Source organism: Rhinoderma darwinii, unplaced genomic scaffold (genome assembly GCF_050947455.1).
Source record: "Rhinoderma darwinii isolate aRhiDar2 unplaced genomic scaffold, aRhiDar2.hap1 Scaffold_741, whole genome shotgun sequence".
In the NCBI taxonomy this organism is placed as follows: domain Eukaryota; kingdom Metazoa; phylum Chordata; class Amphibia; order Anura; family Rhinodermatidae; genus Rhinoderma; species Rhinoderma darwinii.
Window position 1 is genome coordinate 302809 of NW_027464303.1, and position 13551 is coordinate 316359.

Consider the following 13551-nt stretch of genomic DNA (forward strand, 5'->3'; position numbering starts at 1 on the left):
TCTTGCCACTATCTGTAGCTGAGCACTCCACTGTCCTGCCACTATCTGTAGCTGAGCACTCCACTGTCCTGCCACTATCTGTAGCTGAGCACTCCACTGTCCTGCCACTATCTGTAGCTGAGCACTCCACTGTCCTGCCACTATCTGTAGCTGAGCACTGCACTGTCCTGTCACCATCTACAGCTGAGCACTCCACTGTCCTGTCACCATCTGTAGCTGAGCACATCACTGTCTGTAGCTGAGCTCTCCACTGTCTGTAGCTGAGCTCTCCACTGTCTGTAGCTGAGCTCTCCACTGTCTGTAGCTGAGCTCTCCACTGTCTGTAGCTGAGCACTCCACTGTCCTGTCACCATCTGTAGCTGAGCACATCACTGTCTGTAGCTGAGCTCTCCACTGTCTGTAGCTGAGCTCTCCACTGTCTGTAGCTGAGCTCTCCACCGTCTGTAGCTGAGCACTTCACTGTCCTGTCACCGTCTGTAGCTGAGCACTCCACTGTCCTGTCACCGTCTGTAGCTGAGCACTCCACTGTCCTGTCGCCATCTGTAGCTGTATCTTTTTTATTAATGTGTCCTACTTCTGTTTTTTCCACAGACTTTGCAGTTGTATCCCCTCCGGCTACTTGTGGCGCTGTTCTTGCTAAACTTCTATCACCAACTGTCCTTGGTTTACGTCGATTTGGTCACCGGTCCTGCTTAGTTTTCTCCCAGTTCATTATGACTACCGGCGGTTTTGGTGAAAGATCTGGCAAACACCAAAGATTAAGTGATATCCATCTATTGCTACAGGAGCAAAATGCCTGGAACAGAGAGGTGACCGCAAGCCAATGGGGTAACTACTGATTGTGCGTAATGAATTGAGTCTAGTATGGTAATTGCTGGTGATTTGTAATGCAGTCGTTGCCAGTGGGGTAATTAGTGATGATTTTCAAGAACTCGAGGCCAGTGGAGTAATTAGTGATGTGTAATCAGTGGCCACAGTGGGGTAATCACTGGCCACAGTGGGGTAATTAGTGATGTGTAATCACTGGCCACAGTGGGGTAATTAGTGAATTGATTAGTGGAGGCCGGTGAAATATTTAAAAACCGTGACGTTTGTTTATTGTCTTGTATTTTGGGTTGTACTCGTTCCCCTGCCAGTGCCGATATAAAGATAACTGGCGCGTTGTGCGGTCAAATTGTGGTTTATTGGCGCTAATACCATGAAATTGCAGCAAAGCACCAGGTTTTTTGCGGGAAATTGTTGCTTAGCCGTCGCATTGTGCTCTGATTTTGGGGTAAAAGTGGCAATAAGCGGGGATTTGAGGCCACCGTGGGAATAGCCCCTTCTGATGAGACGAGTCTTTGATTCTCCCGCTCTCTGCGCTTCTGATGTATATTGATGGTAGGGGGCAGCGCATCTGTTATTATTGTATGAATGCTGCTTTTTGGGGGTTCTCGTCTCACGTGTTGTTGTATTGGTTCAGATGGACGTCTCCTGCACTCGATCACCTCCCTGACCAGCGGTGGAATATTGGTTCTTGGTGGTCGTTTCTCTCCATCTCGTCCCGCTGCTGACGCTCTGATCCTCACGTGTAACAAGGTTACTGATGCTGTGACCATAAAACGGAAAGATCTGCACCCGGAGCTCCGACGATGGAGACACACAGCTGCTGAGGTTTCCCTCTGCGGTAAAGAACCTACCAGTCGTTGTTCTGACAATTCGGAATGATTGTGTAATTTACATCGAAGGCAGAAAATACCCAACACGGTCTGAAGACCTAAAGCCGCAGGTATCTCCTGTACACCCCCTGGTTCCTGGCACCACCTTTTGTCTACACGCCAGGGATACTAATAATACAGTAGAGGCTCCATAGTGTGACTGCTCTTACAGTAGAGATTCCATAGTGTGACTGCTCTAACAGTAGAGGTTCCATAGTGTGACTGATCTTACAGTAGAGGCTCCATAGTGTGACTGCTCTTACAGTAGAGGTTCCATAGTGTGACTGCTCTTACAGTAGAGGGCCCATAGTGTGACTGCTCTTACAGTAGAGGCTCCATAGTGTGACTGCTCTTACAGTAGAGGTTCCATAGTGTGACTGATCTTACAGTAGAGGTTCCATAGTGTGACTGATCTTACAGTAGAGGTTCCATAGTGTGACTGCTCTTACAGTAGAGGTTCCATAGTGTGACTGATCTTACAGTAGAGGTTACATAGTGTGACTGCTCTTACAGTAGAGGTTCCATAGTGTGACTGCTCTTACAGTAGAGGTTCCATAGTGTGACTGCTCTTACAGTAGAGGTTCCATAGTGTGACTGCTCTTACAGTAGAGGCTCCATAGTGTGACTGCTCTTACAGTAGAGGGTCCATAGTGTGACTGCTCTTACAGTAGAGGCTCCATAGTGTGACTGCTCTTACAGTAGAGGCTCCATAGTGTGACTGTTCTTACAGTAGAGGTTCCATAGTGTGACTGCTCTTACAGTAGAGGCTCCATAGTGTGACTGATCTTACAGTAGAGGTTCCATAGTGTGACTGATCTTACAGTAGAGGTTCCATAGTGTGACTGATCTTACAGTAGAGGCTCCATAGTGTGACTGCTCTTACAGTAGAGGTTCCATAGTGTGACTGATCTTACAGTAGAGGTTCCATAGTGTGACTGCTCTTACAGTAGAGGTTCCATAGTGTGACTGATCTTACAGTAGAGGTTACATAGTGTGACTGCTCTTACAGTAGAGGTTCCATAGTGTGACTGCTCTTACAGTAGAGGTTCCATAGTGTGACTGCTCTTACAGTAGAGGTTCCATAGTGTGACTGTTCTTACAGTAGAGGTTCCGTAGTGTGACTGCTCTTACAGTAGAGGTTCCATAGTGTGACTGCTCTTACAGTAGAGGTTCCATAGTGTGACGGCTCTTACAGTAGAGGCTCCATAGTGTGACTTCTCTTACAGTAGAGGTTCCATAGTGTGACTGCTCTTACAGTAGAGGTTCCATAGTGTGACTGTTCTTACAGTAGAGGTTCCATAGTGTGACTGCTCTTACAGTAGATTCTCCATAGTGTGACTGCTCTTACAGTAGAGGTTCCATAGTGTGACTGCTCTTACAGTAGAGGGTCCATAGTGTGACTGCCTGTTATGTAGTCCTTTATATAGTGCTTCACCGCTCCAGCTCTGCTATATCTCAGGCGCTCAGTACTGTACACAGTATTTATGTGCGGTCTGACTAGTGATTTATGTTCTCATGCTTTCCATAATTGTGTTTGGCTTGGCAGCAGCTGCCTGACGCTGGGTGCTACAGTTCAGTTTCCTGTCACTTTCCCGTGTTCCCTGGTGTTTTCCCTCTTGCTATGTGATGGTGACGTCTCTTCTCCCCTCCATTTATCAGTGTTACCCCCTCCTCACTTCTCTGCCCGATGCTCCAACTTCTCCTCATCGTCTGTAATCCAATATTCTCCTCTATTTTATTACTACAAAAAAGGAAATCCCACTGTGCGTCCCCTCTACATGGTCAATAATACATATATTACACAGCATAGGGCCCAATACTGCCCCCTGTGGTCGCCACTAGTAACTGTGATCTCATCAAATACTGCCCCTGTGGTCACCACTAGTAACTGTGATCCCTCCAATACTGCCCCCTGTGGTCCCCACTAGTAACTGTGATCCCTCCAAAACTGCCCCCTGTGGTCGCCACTAGTAACTGTGATCTCATCAAATACTGCCCCCTGTGGTCACCACTAGTAACTGTGATCCCTCCAATACTGCCCCCTGTGTTCCCCACTAGTAACTGTGATCCCTCCAATACTGCCCCCTTTGGTCGCCACTAGTAACTGTGATCTCATCAAATACTGCCCCCTGTCGTCACCACTAGTAACTGTGACCCCCTCCAATACTGCCTCCTGTGGTCACCACTAGTAACTGTGACCCCTCCAACACTGCCTCCTGTGGTCACCACTAGTAACTGTGATCCCTCCAATACTGCCCCCTGTGGTCACTACTAGTAACTGATCCCTCCAATGCTGCCCCCTGTGGTCCCCACTAGTAACTGATCCCTCCAATGCTGCCCCCTGTGGTCACTACTAGTAACTGTGATCCCTCCAATACTGCCCCCTGTGGTCGCCACTAGTAACTGTGATCCCTCCAATACTGCCCCCTGTGGTTGCCACTAGTAACTGTGATCCCTCCAATACTGCCCCCTGTGGTCACTACTAGTAACTGATCCCTCCAATGCTGCCCCCTGTGGTCCCCACTAGTAACTGATCCCTCCAATGCTGCCCCCTGTGGTCACTACTAGTAACTGTGATCCCTCCAATACTGCCCCCTGTGGTCCCCACTAGTAACTGTGATCCCTCCAATACTGCCCCCTGTGGTTGCCACTAGTAACTGTGATCCCTCCAATACTGCCCCCTGTGGTCACTACTAGTAACTGATCCCTCCAATGCTGCCCCCTGTGGTCCCCACTAGTAACTGATCCCTCCAATGCTGCCCCCTGTGGTCACTACTAGTAACTGTGATCCCTCCAATACTGCCCCCTGTGGTCCCCACTAGTAACTGTGATCCCTCCAATACTGCCCCCTGTGGTTGCCACTAGTAACTGTGACCCCTGTGTTTTCTAGTCCTGAGATTCTCATTTTCTGTAATAATCTTTCATGCGCTGCAGGATCGAACGGTTTATAAAAAAAATCCAGATCTGTGACCTCCAATGATCCCCCCCCCCGGTGCAGTCTAGACCTTCCCTCCTCATAGACACTGATGTGTGACAGGACGGACCCCTCATAATCCCCCGCAATTATCCGTTCTGCCTTTATTATCATTTAGATTATCCAGACATTTCTCCCATGATGGAGGTGACACTCACCGGTCTATAGTTCTGGGGTGACGTGCTGTGCGCCCATCTTGTCAGGGTACAATCCTTATGTCTATGGAAACCGGACCTGTTAGTGAGCGGTTCCTGTGTGTAGATAATCACTGCATCGCTCACCCTCAGCCGGACCTGTTCGTGAGCGGGTCCTGTGTGTAGATCATCACTGCATCACTCGCCCTCAGCCGGACCTGTTCATGAGCGGGTCCTGTGTGTAGATAATCACTGTATTGCACGCCCTCAGCCGGACCTGTTCCTGAGCGGGTCCTGTGTGTAGATAATCACTGCATCGCTCGCCCTCAGCCGGCCCTGTTCATGAGCGGGTCCTGTGTGTAGATAATCACTGCATCGCTCGCCCTCAGCCGGACCTGTTAGTGAGCGGGTCCTGTGTGTAGATAATCACTGCATCGCTCGCCCTCAGCCTGACATGTTCATGAGCGGGTCCTGTGTGTACCGTATCCAGAGAGTTGTGGTCAATGATTCCTACTCTGAATGGTCCCCGGTTATAAGTGGTGTACCCCAGGGTTCAGTGCTGGGACCCCTATTATTCAACTTATTTATTAATGATATAGAGGATGGGATTAATAGCACTATTTCTATTTCTGCAGATGACACCAAGCTATGCAATATAGTTCAGACTATGGAAGATGTTCATGAATTGCAGGCAGATTTAAACAAACTAAGTGTTTGGGCGTCCACTTGGCAGATGAAGTTTAATGTAGATAAATGTAAAGTTATGCATCTGGGTACCAACAACCTGCATGCATCATATGTCCTAGGGGGCGCTACACTGGGGGAGTCACTTGTTGAGAAGGATCTGGGTGTAATAATCTGCAGGCATCATATGTCCTAGGGGGAGCTATACTGGGGGAGTCACTTGTTGAGAAGGATCTGGGTGTAATATTCTGCAGCATCATATGTCCTAGGGGGAGCTACACTGGGGGAGTCACTTGTTGAGAAGGATCTGGGTGTAATAATCTGCATGCATCATATGTCCTAGGGGGAGCTACACTGGCGGATTCACTTGTTGAGAAGGATCTGGGTGTAATAATCTGCAGCATCATATGTCCTAGGGGGAGCTACACTGGGGGAGTCACTTGTTGAGAAGGATCTGGGTGTAATAATCTGAAGCATCATATGTCCTAGGGGGAGCTACACTGGCGGATTCACTTGTTGAGAAGGATCTGGGTGTAATAATCTGCATGCATCATATGTCCTAGGGGGCGCTACACTGGGGGAGTCACTTGTAGAGAAGGATCTAGGTGTACTTGTAAATCATAAACTCAATAACAGCATGCAGTGTCAATCAGCTGCTTCAAAGGCCAGCAGGATATTGTCGTGTATTAAAAGAGGCATGGACTCGCGGGACAGGGATGTAATATTACCACTTTACAAAGCATTAGTGAGGCCTCATCTAGAATATGCAGTTCAGTTCTGGGCTCCAGTTCATAGAAAGGATGCCCTGGAGTTGGAAAAAATACAAAGAAGAGCAACGAAGCTAATAAGGGGCATGGAGAATTTAAGTTATGAGGAAAGATTAAAAGAATTAAACCTATTTAGCCTTGAGAAAAGACGACTAAGGGGGGACATGATTAACTTATATAAATATATTAATGGCACATACAAAAAATATGGTGAAATCCTGTTCCTTGTAAAACCCCCTCAAAAAACAAGGGGGCGCTCCCTCGGTCTGGAGAAAAAAAGGTTCAAGCTTCAGGGGCGACAAGGCTTCTTTACAGTGAGAACTGTGAATCTATGGAATAGCCTACCGCAGGAGCCGTCACAGCAGGGACAGGAGACACCGCAGGAGCCGTCACAGCAGGGACAGGAGACACCGCAGGAGCCGTCACAGCAGGGACAGGAGACACCGCAGGAGCCGTCACAGCAGGGACAGTAGATGGCTTTAAAAAAGGGTTAGATAATTTCCTAGAACAAAAAAATATTCGCTCCTATGTGTAGAAATGTTTCCTTCCCTTTTCCCTTCCCTTGGTTGAACTTGATGGACATGTGTCTTTTTTCAGCCGTACTAACTATGTAACTATGTAACTGCATCGCTCACCCTCAGCCGGACCTGTTCGTGAGCGGGTCCTGTGTGTAGATAATCACTGCATCGGTCGCCCTCAGCCGGACCTGTTCATGAGCGGGTCCTGTGTGTAGATAATCACTGCATCGCTCGCCCTCAGCCTGACATGTTCATGAGCGGGTCCTGTGTGTAGATAATCACTGCATCGCTCGCCCTCAGCCGGACATGTTAGTGAGCGGGTCCTGTGTGTAGATAATCACTGCATCGCTCGCCCTCAGCCGGACCTGTTCGTGAGCGGGTCCTGTGTGTAGATAATCACTGCATCGCTCGCCCTCAGCCAGACCTGTTCTTGAGCGGGTCCTGTGTGTAGATAATCACTGCATCGCTCGCCCTCAGCCGGACATGTTCATGAGCGGGTCCTGTGTGTAGATAATCACTGCATCGCTCGCCCTCAGCCGGACCTGTTCATGAGCGGGTCCTGTGTGCAGATAATCTCAATAAAGCCGTGTGTTGGACAAAGGTCAATTGAAAACCGTTTGTAACCACATAAAATGTCTACAGGAGAGCGCAGCCTTTATGGATCAGCACTCGGGGTGTAAGACATCCGGACCCAGTGATTTGTTCCTGTGTAATTGGGTCAATTCTTTCTCTGTTTGATATTTATTGCCCCGTTTCCTATTTTCTACTTATCCATATTAGTTCTCTCCTATTTCTAACCTTTATATGCGCATAATTTACGTGCCTCCCCCCCTGTCTGCGCCTCTCCCCCCTGTCTGCTCCTATCCCCCCTGTCTGCTCCTATCCCCCCTGTCTGCTCCTCTCCCCCCTGTCTGCGCCTTCTCCCCCTGTCTGCGCCTCTCCCCCCTGTCTGCGCCTCTCCCCCCTGTCTGCGCCTCTCCCCCCGTCTTCTCCTATCCCCCCGTCTTCTCCTCTGCCCCCTGTCTTCTCCTCTGCCCCCTGTCTGCTCCTCTCTGCCCCCTGTCTGCTCCTCTCTGCCCCCTGTCTGCTCCTCTCCCCCCGTCTGCTCCTCTGCCCCCCTGTCTGCTCCTCTCCCCCCCTGTCTGCTCCTCTCCCCCCCTGTCTGCTCCTCTCCCCCCCTGTCTGCTCCTCTCCCCCCCTGTCTGCTCCTCTCCCCCCCCCCCTGTCTGCTCATCTCCCCCCCCTGTCTGCTCGCCTCTCCCCCCTGTCTGCTCGCCTCTCCCCCTCTGGCTGCTCCTCTCTCCCCCTCTGGCTGCTCCTCTCGTCGCGTGCCGGGGGGGGCCTCTGGATGTTGCAGCGGAGATGTGTCTGTACCGGGCTCCACTGTTTGCATTACTCGCTGCGGCTCTACAGGACACATGAAGCTTCTATTTCAGCCAGGGATTAGTCTGTGCGTCTTATGTGACATGAACTCCTGTTCTCCACCGCAGGTCACTTCTATGTGTTTGTGTTCGGAGGTCGCTGTAAAGAGTCATCGGCTCTACAGGAGGTCGCGTTTGTTCACACAGAGGACATGTCCTTGGCTCAGGTCTGCAAATAATGTGGTATAATGAGATCAGTCTGATGTGAGAGATATTCTGCAGTGTGAGATCAGTTAGTGGTGGGGGGGGGGGGGGGTGACATCTTGTCCCTGCAGTATGATGACATCAGTCAGTAGTGCGGGTGTTATCTTGTCCCTGCAGTATGATGACATCAGTCAGTAGTGGGGGGTGATGTCTTGTCATCATACTGCAGGGACAAGACATCACCCCCAACTACTGACTGATGTCATCATACTGCAGGGACATCAGTCAGTAGTTGGGGGTGATGTCTTGTCTTGTCCCTGCAGTATGATGACATCAGTCAGTAGTGGGGGTGATGTCTTGTCCCTGCAGCAGGATGACATCACTCAGTAGTGGGTGGTGATGACATGTCCCTGCAGTATGATGACATCAGTCAGTAGTTCGGGTGATATATTGTCCCTCCAGTATGATGACATCAGTCAGTAGTGGGGGGGGTGATGTCTTGTATTGTCCCAGCAGTATGATGACATCAGTCAGTAGTGGGGGGTGATGTCTTGTATTGTCCCAGCAGTATGATGACATCAGTCAGTAGTGGGGGGTGATGTCTTGTATTGTCCCAGCAGTATGATGACATCAGTCAGTAGTGGGGGGTGATGTCTTGTCTTGTCCCTGCAGTATGATGACATCAGTCAGTAGTGGGGGTGATGTCTTGTCCCTGCAGCAGGATGACATCAGTCAGTAGTGGGGGGGGGGTGATGTCTTGACCCCTCAGTATGATGACATCAGTCAGTAGTGGGGGGTGATGTCATCATACTGCAGGTACAAGACATCAGTCAGTAGTGGGGGGTGATGTCTTTTTCTTTTCCCTGCAGTATGATGACATTGGTCAGTGTTGGGGGGTCATGTTTTGTCAGTCAGTAGTGGGCGGGGGGGGGTGATCTCTTGTCCCTGCAGAATGATGACATCAGTCAGTAGTGGGGGGGGGGGGTGATGTCTTGTCCCTGCAGTAGGATGACATCAGTCGGTAGTGGGGGTGATGTCTTGTCCTTGCAGTATGATGACATCAGTCAGTAGTGGGGGGGGGGGGGGTGATGTCTTGTCCCTGCAGTATGATGACATCAGTCAGTAGTGGGGGTAATGTCTTGTCCCTGCAGTATGATGACATCAGTCAGTATTGGGGGGGGTGAAGTCTTGACCCTGCAGTATGATAACATCAGTCAGTAGTGGGGGGGATGTCTTGTCTTGACCCCGCAGTATGATGACATCGGTGAAGCCCTACCTGTTATTTTTCCGTTAGAATGTTTTTTTTAGAGTCACAGAAAGTCAGTGAATTGACCCGAATTCCTTGTCAGATTTCGGTGATGGGTGAGGCCCCTTTGGGTTGTCATAGTCACAGTTGCTGTGGATGGGACGGTGGAGCCGTATTATCAGGAGGACTTCTGACGTCTGGAATCCCCACTTCCTCCATTACTATCCTGAAGACGTCTGAATCTCATTTCTTTTGGGAACGTTTGGACACTACACCCCCACTGACACCCAGGTAATGGATGGAGTGACATCATTCATGTGTGGAGGAGGGAGAGCAGTCACAATATTCTACCACAAGAGGGCGTAGTGATCTCCTGACGAAGAAGGGGGTGATGGGAAATGGTCCAACTGTTGCATTGAGTCAGTGGAGTTGTTTTTCTTGATCTTACGACTATCCTGGGTTTATTTTTCTTCCTACGATGAACTTAAAAGCTTCAAATGTGACTGTAGATCCCTCCGACTCCCGGGGTCCAGGGTGCGGTGAAATGTGGTGCTGTTGGTTGTCCTCATATGGTTACGGTTTGGCCCGACGGAGCCTCTGCGAGGAAATAAAACCACCAGTGACCACAGTGTCACCTGCAAACAGCTCCTCCTAGCTCAGCTTCCCAGAGCCCTATGAGTGTGACATGGGGGAAGGGAAAGTCGGGCAGCTGCAGATTGTGTGATTTAGTGTCATCTTCTCGTCTGTCCAGATACTCCCACAGCTCACATGTGGTTGGTGAGAAGCTTCTCCTGGTTGGTGGGGTCTGGATTCACGCTCGGGGGGTCCCTGGTCTGACTGTAGTAAATCTGATCACTGGACATGTCTCGGAGTTCCACATCAACTCTGTGAGTATTGACCTTGTGGGGGGAAATGCCGACCATAAAGAGGCAGCTGCAAGAATACCCCACTCTTGTCCGATACCGGTCACGCCATTGCCCACCCCTCACTGCAGACCCTTCCCCTGTCGTTCCATCACTGCCCGTTGTCATTCTCCTGTTCTTTCTTGCAGGCCTCGCTGGAGTGGCCTCTTATGCTGCATGGGCACAGCTCTGTCCTCCTCCCAGACAACAAGCGTGTGGTAGTCCTTGGTGGAGGTGGCACCTGCTTCTCCTTTGGGACTCATCTGAATAAGCAGCCGGTTGTGTTGGAGCTGCCGTGTACGATGTGATCCAGTCATGCTGAACGTGTTGCTGCACTACAACCCCCAAGAGCAGATGCCCGGAGCTTCATGTGTCCGATGAGGGTACCTGTACCGTATCTGTATCCGATGCTTCATGTGTCATCGAGGAGGGGACCACCACTATATGCCGAGGTCTGCCAGCTGTGTATGGGGCACGCTCTCCACATTGACTCCTGTGCTCGGAGTTATCACTATGAAGTGCCTATAAAAGCATTCACACCCCTTTAGTATTTCATGTTGTGTAACTTCATTGGCTGCAGCGTTGGGCTCGGCGATCCCTCCCTTGACCCGATGACTGGTGGTTTGACCATTTCTTTCTCTTTTGCCGCCTCATGTCGGGAGCAGCCGGAGAGGAGGGTAAAGGTTCCGGTAGGTGCGCGGCCATTCATGGGTAGATCGGTGAGCAGGAACAGAAAATCTTTATTACATCTCTGGATATAATGAGTTTCAGGTCTTCAGCATCTTCATCAGCCAATCGATATGAGACTAGAATCTGTAGGCGGAGCTTTCCCGGTTCAGGAGGACGTACGTTCTAAGGCTGGGTTCACACGACCTATTTTCAGACGTAAACGAGGCGTATTATGCCTCGTTTTACGTCTGAAAATAGGGCTACAATATGTCGGCAAACATCTGCCCATTCATCTGAATGGGTTTGCCGACGTACTGTGCAGATGACCTGTTATTTATGCGTCGTCGTTTGACAGCTGTCAAACAACGACGCTTAAAAATACAGCCTCGTCAAAAGAAGTGCAGGACACTTCTCTGGCCGTTTTTGGAGCTGTTTTCTCATAGACTCCAATGAAAACAGCTCCAAAAACGGACGTAAAAAACGCCGCGAAAAATGCGAGTTGGTCAAAAAACGTCTGAAAAGCAGGGTCTGTTTTCCCTTGAAAACAGCTCTGGATTTTCAGAAGTTTTTGGTCACTACGTGTGCACATACCCTAATACAGATCTCGTGACCTCCTCGCATGGAGACATATTCCTGTCCAGGTCACTCCACCTGAGAGCGTCGGCTGGTCACGTCGGGGCTGCCGCACATCCAGCGACCTCCAGATGTTCCGTCTAACCAAGATTTATCTTTTATCGAATGCAATAATTTGTTAAACTGGAGCCGTGGCCGATAATCGTCCAGGAACCCTCAATCCTCATCTGCAGCGGTTACTACTACTACACCCATCAGGCCGCGGTCTCACAGTATATTGCATGTACAGTACAACATTTTTTCCACATGCTGGTTCCGTCTAGGGGAGGTGCTTTAATTCACGGCTTCCATGTTGTTTCCTGACGTGGCGGCGGAGAATCCCTCGTGATAGCGCCATTGTGGAGGCTCATGATAAATCCGCACAGAGCGTAGTCTCTTCTCCTTCCGTATCTGACTGCTGCAATTACGGCTCAGTCATAGATTTGTGCAACAAGGCGACAGATCTGATGGTAAAAATCCCAGGTCATTGCCATAGAAACCACCCGCGGACCCCTGTTCATTGTTTACACCGGTCGGACTCTTTAGGGTTAAGTGCGGCGCTTCTTACAAAAACTGTTTTAATCGTTTTTTATTGATATTTCAGAACAAACCGATGACACATGTGCCCCACCCCGGGGTAATGAGCAGAAAGTAAAGACCCTTTTACACGGGGTGATTATCGGGCAGATCATTAGTACACAGAACGATCATTAACGATAATTGTCTGGTGGAAACAGAGGAATGATCAGCAGACGAACGAGGAGACGCCGGAGACGAACGAGGAGACGCCGGAGACGAACGAGGAGACGCCGGAGACGAACGAGGAGACGCCGGAGACGAACGAGGAGACGCCGGAGACGAACGAGGAAACGCCGGATCATCTGCCGGACCTAGTGGTTTAAAAAAGTGAAATATTGTGGTTGTCGGCAGCTCATCCTGGTGTGTAAACAAGAGACGCGCTGCCGCCATGACAATAACAGATGAGGACGAGCGATCAGAGTAACGACCCCTCCTCCCCATCCATAGCACTGAGTGACCGGAGCAAACGAGTGCCAATCAATGATGTCTCGGGAGTGGGCTGGAAGGTTTTCTGCAGCTGCATGTGGTTCCGTGTCAATAAATTCTGAGCATTGTAATGGTGGGGGGATGGTCGCGGCGCTCCGAAGAAGGACATCGTGATGCCGGTTCTACTAGTCGTAGCCAACGTTCTCAGCCGAGTGTCACCTTAATACTTTCGAGCGCCCTCCGCATTCGTGTTTCCTCAGGGGCAGGCGATGCCGGTGTGGTTGAGGAGATCTCAGACCCGGTCATAATGTCGGCAGGCCTGGGTGAAGTAGGCAAGTGGTGAGGAGGAAAAAGTCACGTTGCCACATAAAAGGGGTGCAAATTAGTGGGGCAGTTACGGTGGTCCCACCTGTTCAAGATGAAGGGGTGGACTAAGGTGGTAGAAGTCCCGCATACTTTATCTGACTTATTAGTGATTGGTAATAATGACCTGGAGGCGGATGAAGTTTAGGGTGATACTTTGGAACCAGGGGTCATTGAGGTGGTAGAGGAAAGAGGGGGATGATGGGGTTAATGAGCGCACATGAAAGTGTCGTAAAAAAAAATCTCCCCAGTGGTGTAAGAAATGTCAGCGTTTTCAAGGTGCGGTGAGAAAAGAACAGTCCCCGTCCCAGTGTAGCATCTTTATAATGACCTGTCTATGGTCACCGACAGAAAAAATGGAAACGGTAGGCAGCGCTCCGTCAGGGCGTCGATGTATCACCAGCGGTTATTCCGG

The 13551-nt window shown here is 50.0% G+C and overlaps 1 protein-coding gene across 6 annotated transcripts in view; it reads left to right on the top strand.

Moving 5' to 3' along the window:
• Positions 1–11034, top strand: part of LCMT2 (leucine carboxyl methyltransferase 2) — a 66659-nt gene extending 55625 nt beyond the window's left edge. For all 6 annotated transcript variants that reach the window (XM_075849341.1, XM_075849340.1, XM_075849345.1 and 3 more), the window contains 6 exons: positions 592–828; positions 1463–1666; positions 8265–8362; positions 9689–9876; positions 10337–10472; positions 10637–11034. In XM_075849341.1, the coding sequence (XP_075705456.1) occupies positions 592–828; positions 1463–1666; positions 8265–8362; positions 9689–9876; positions 10337–10472; positions 10637–10795 (1022 nt within the window). In that variant the 3' untranslated portion in view covers positions 10796–11034. The remainder of the gene's footprint in view (positions 1–591; positions 829–1462; positions 1667–8264; positions 8363–9688; positions 9877–10336; positions 10473–10636) is intronic.
• Positions 11035–13551: the final 2517 nt, after the last annotated feature.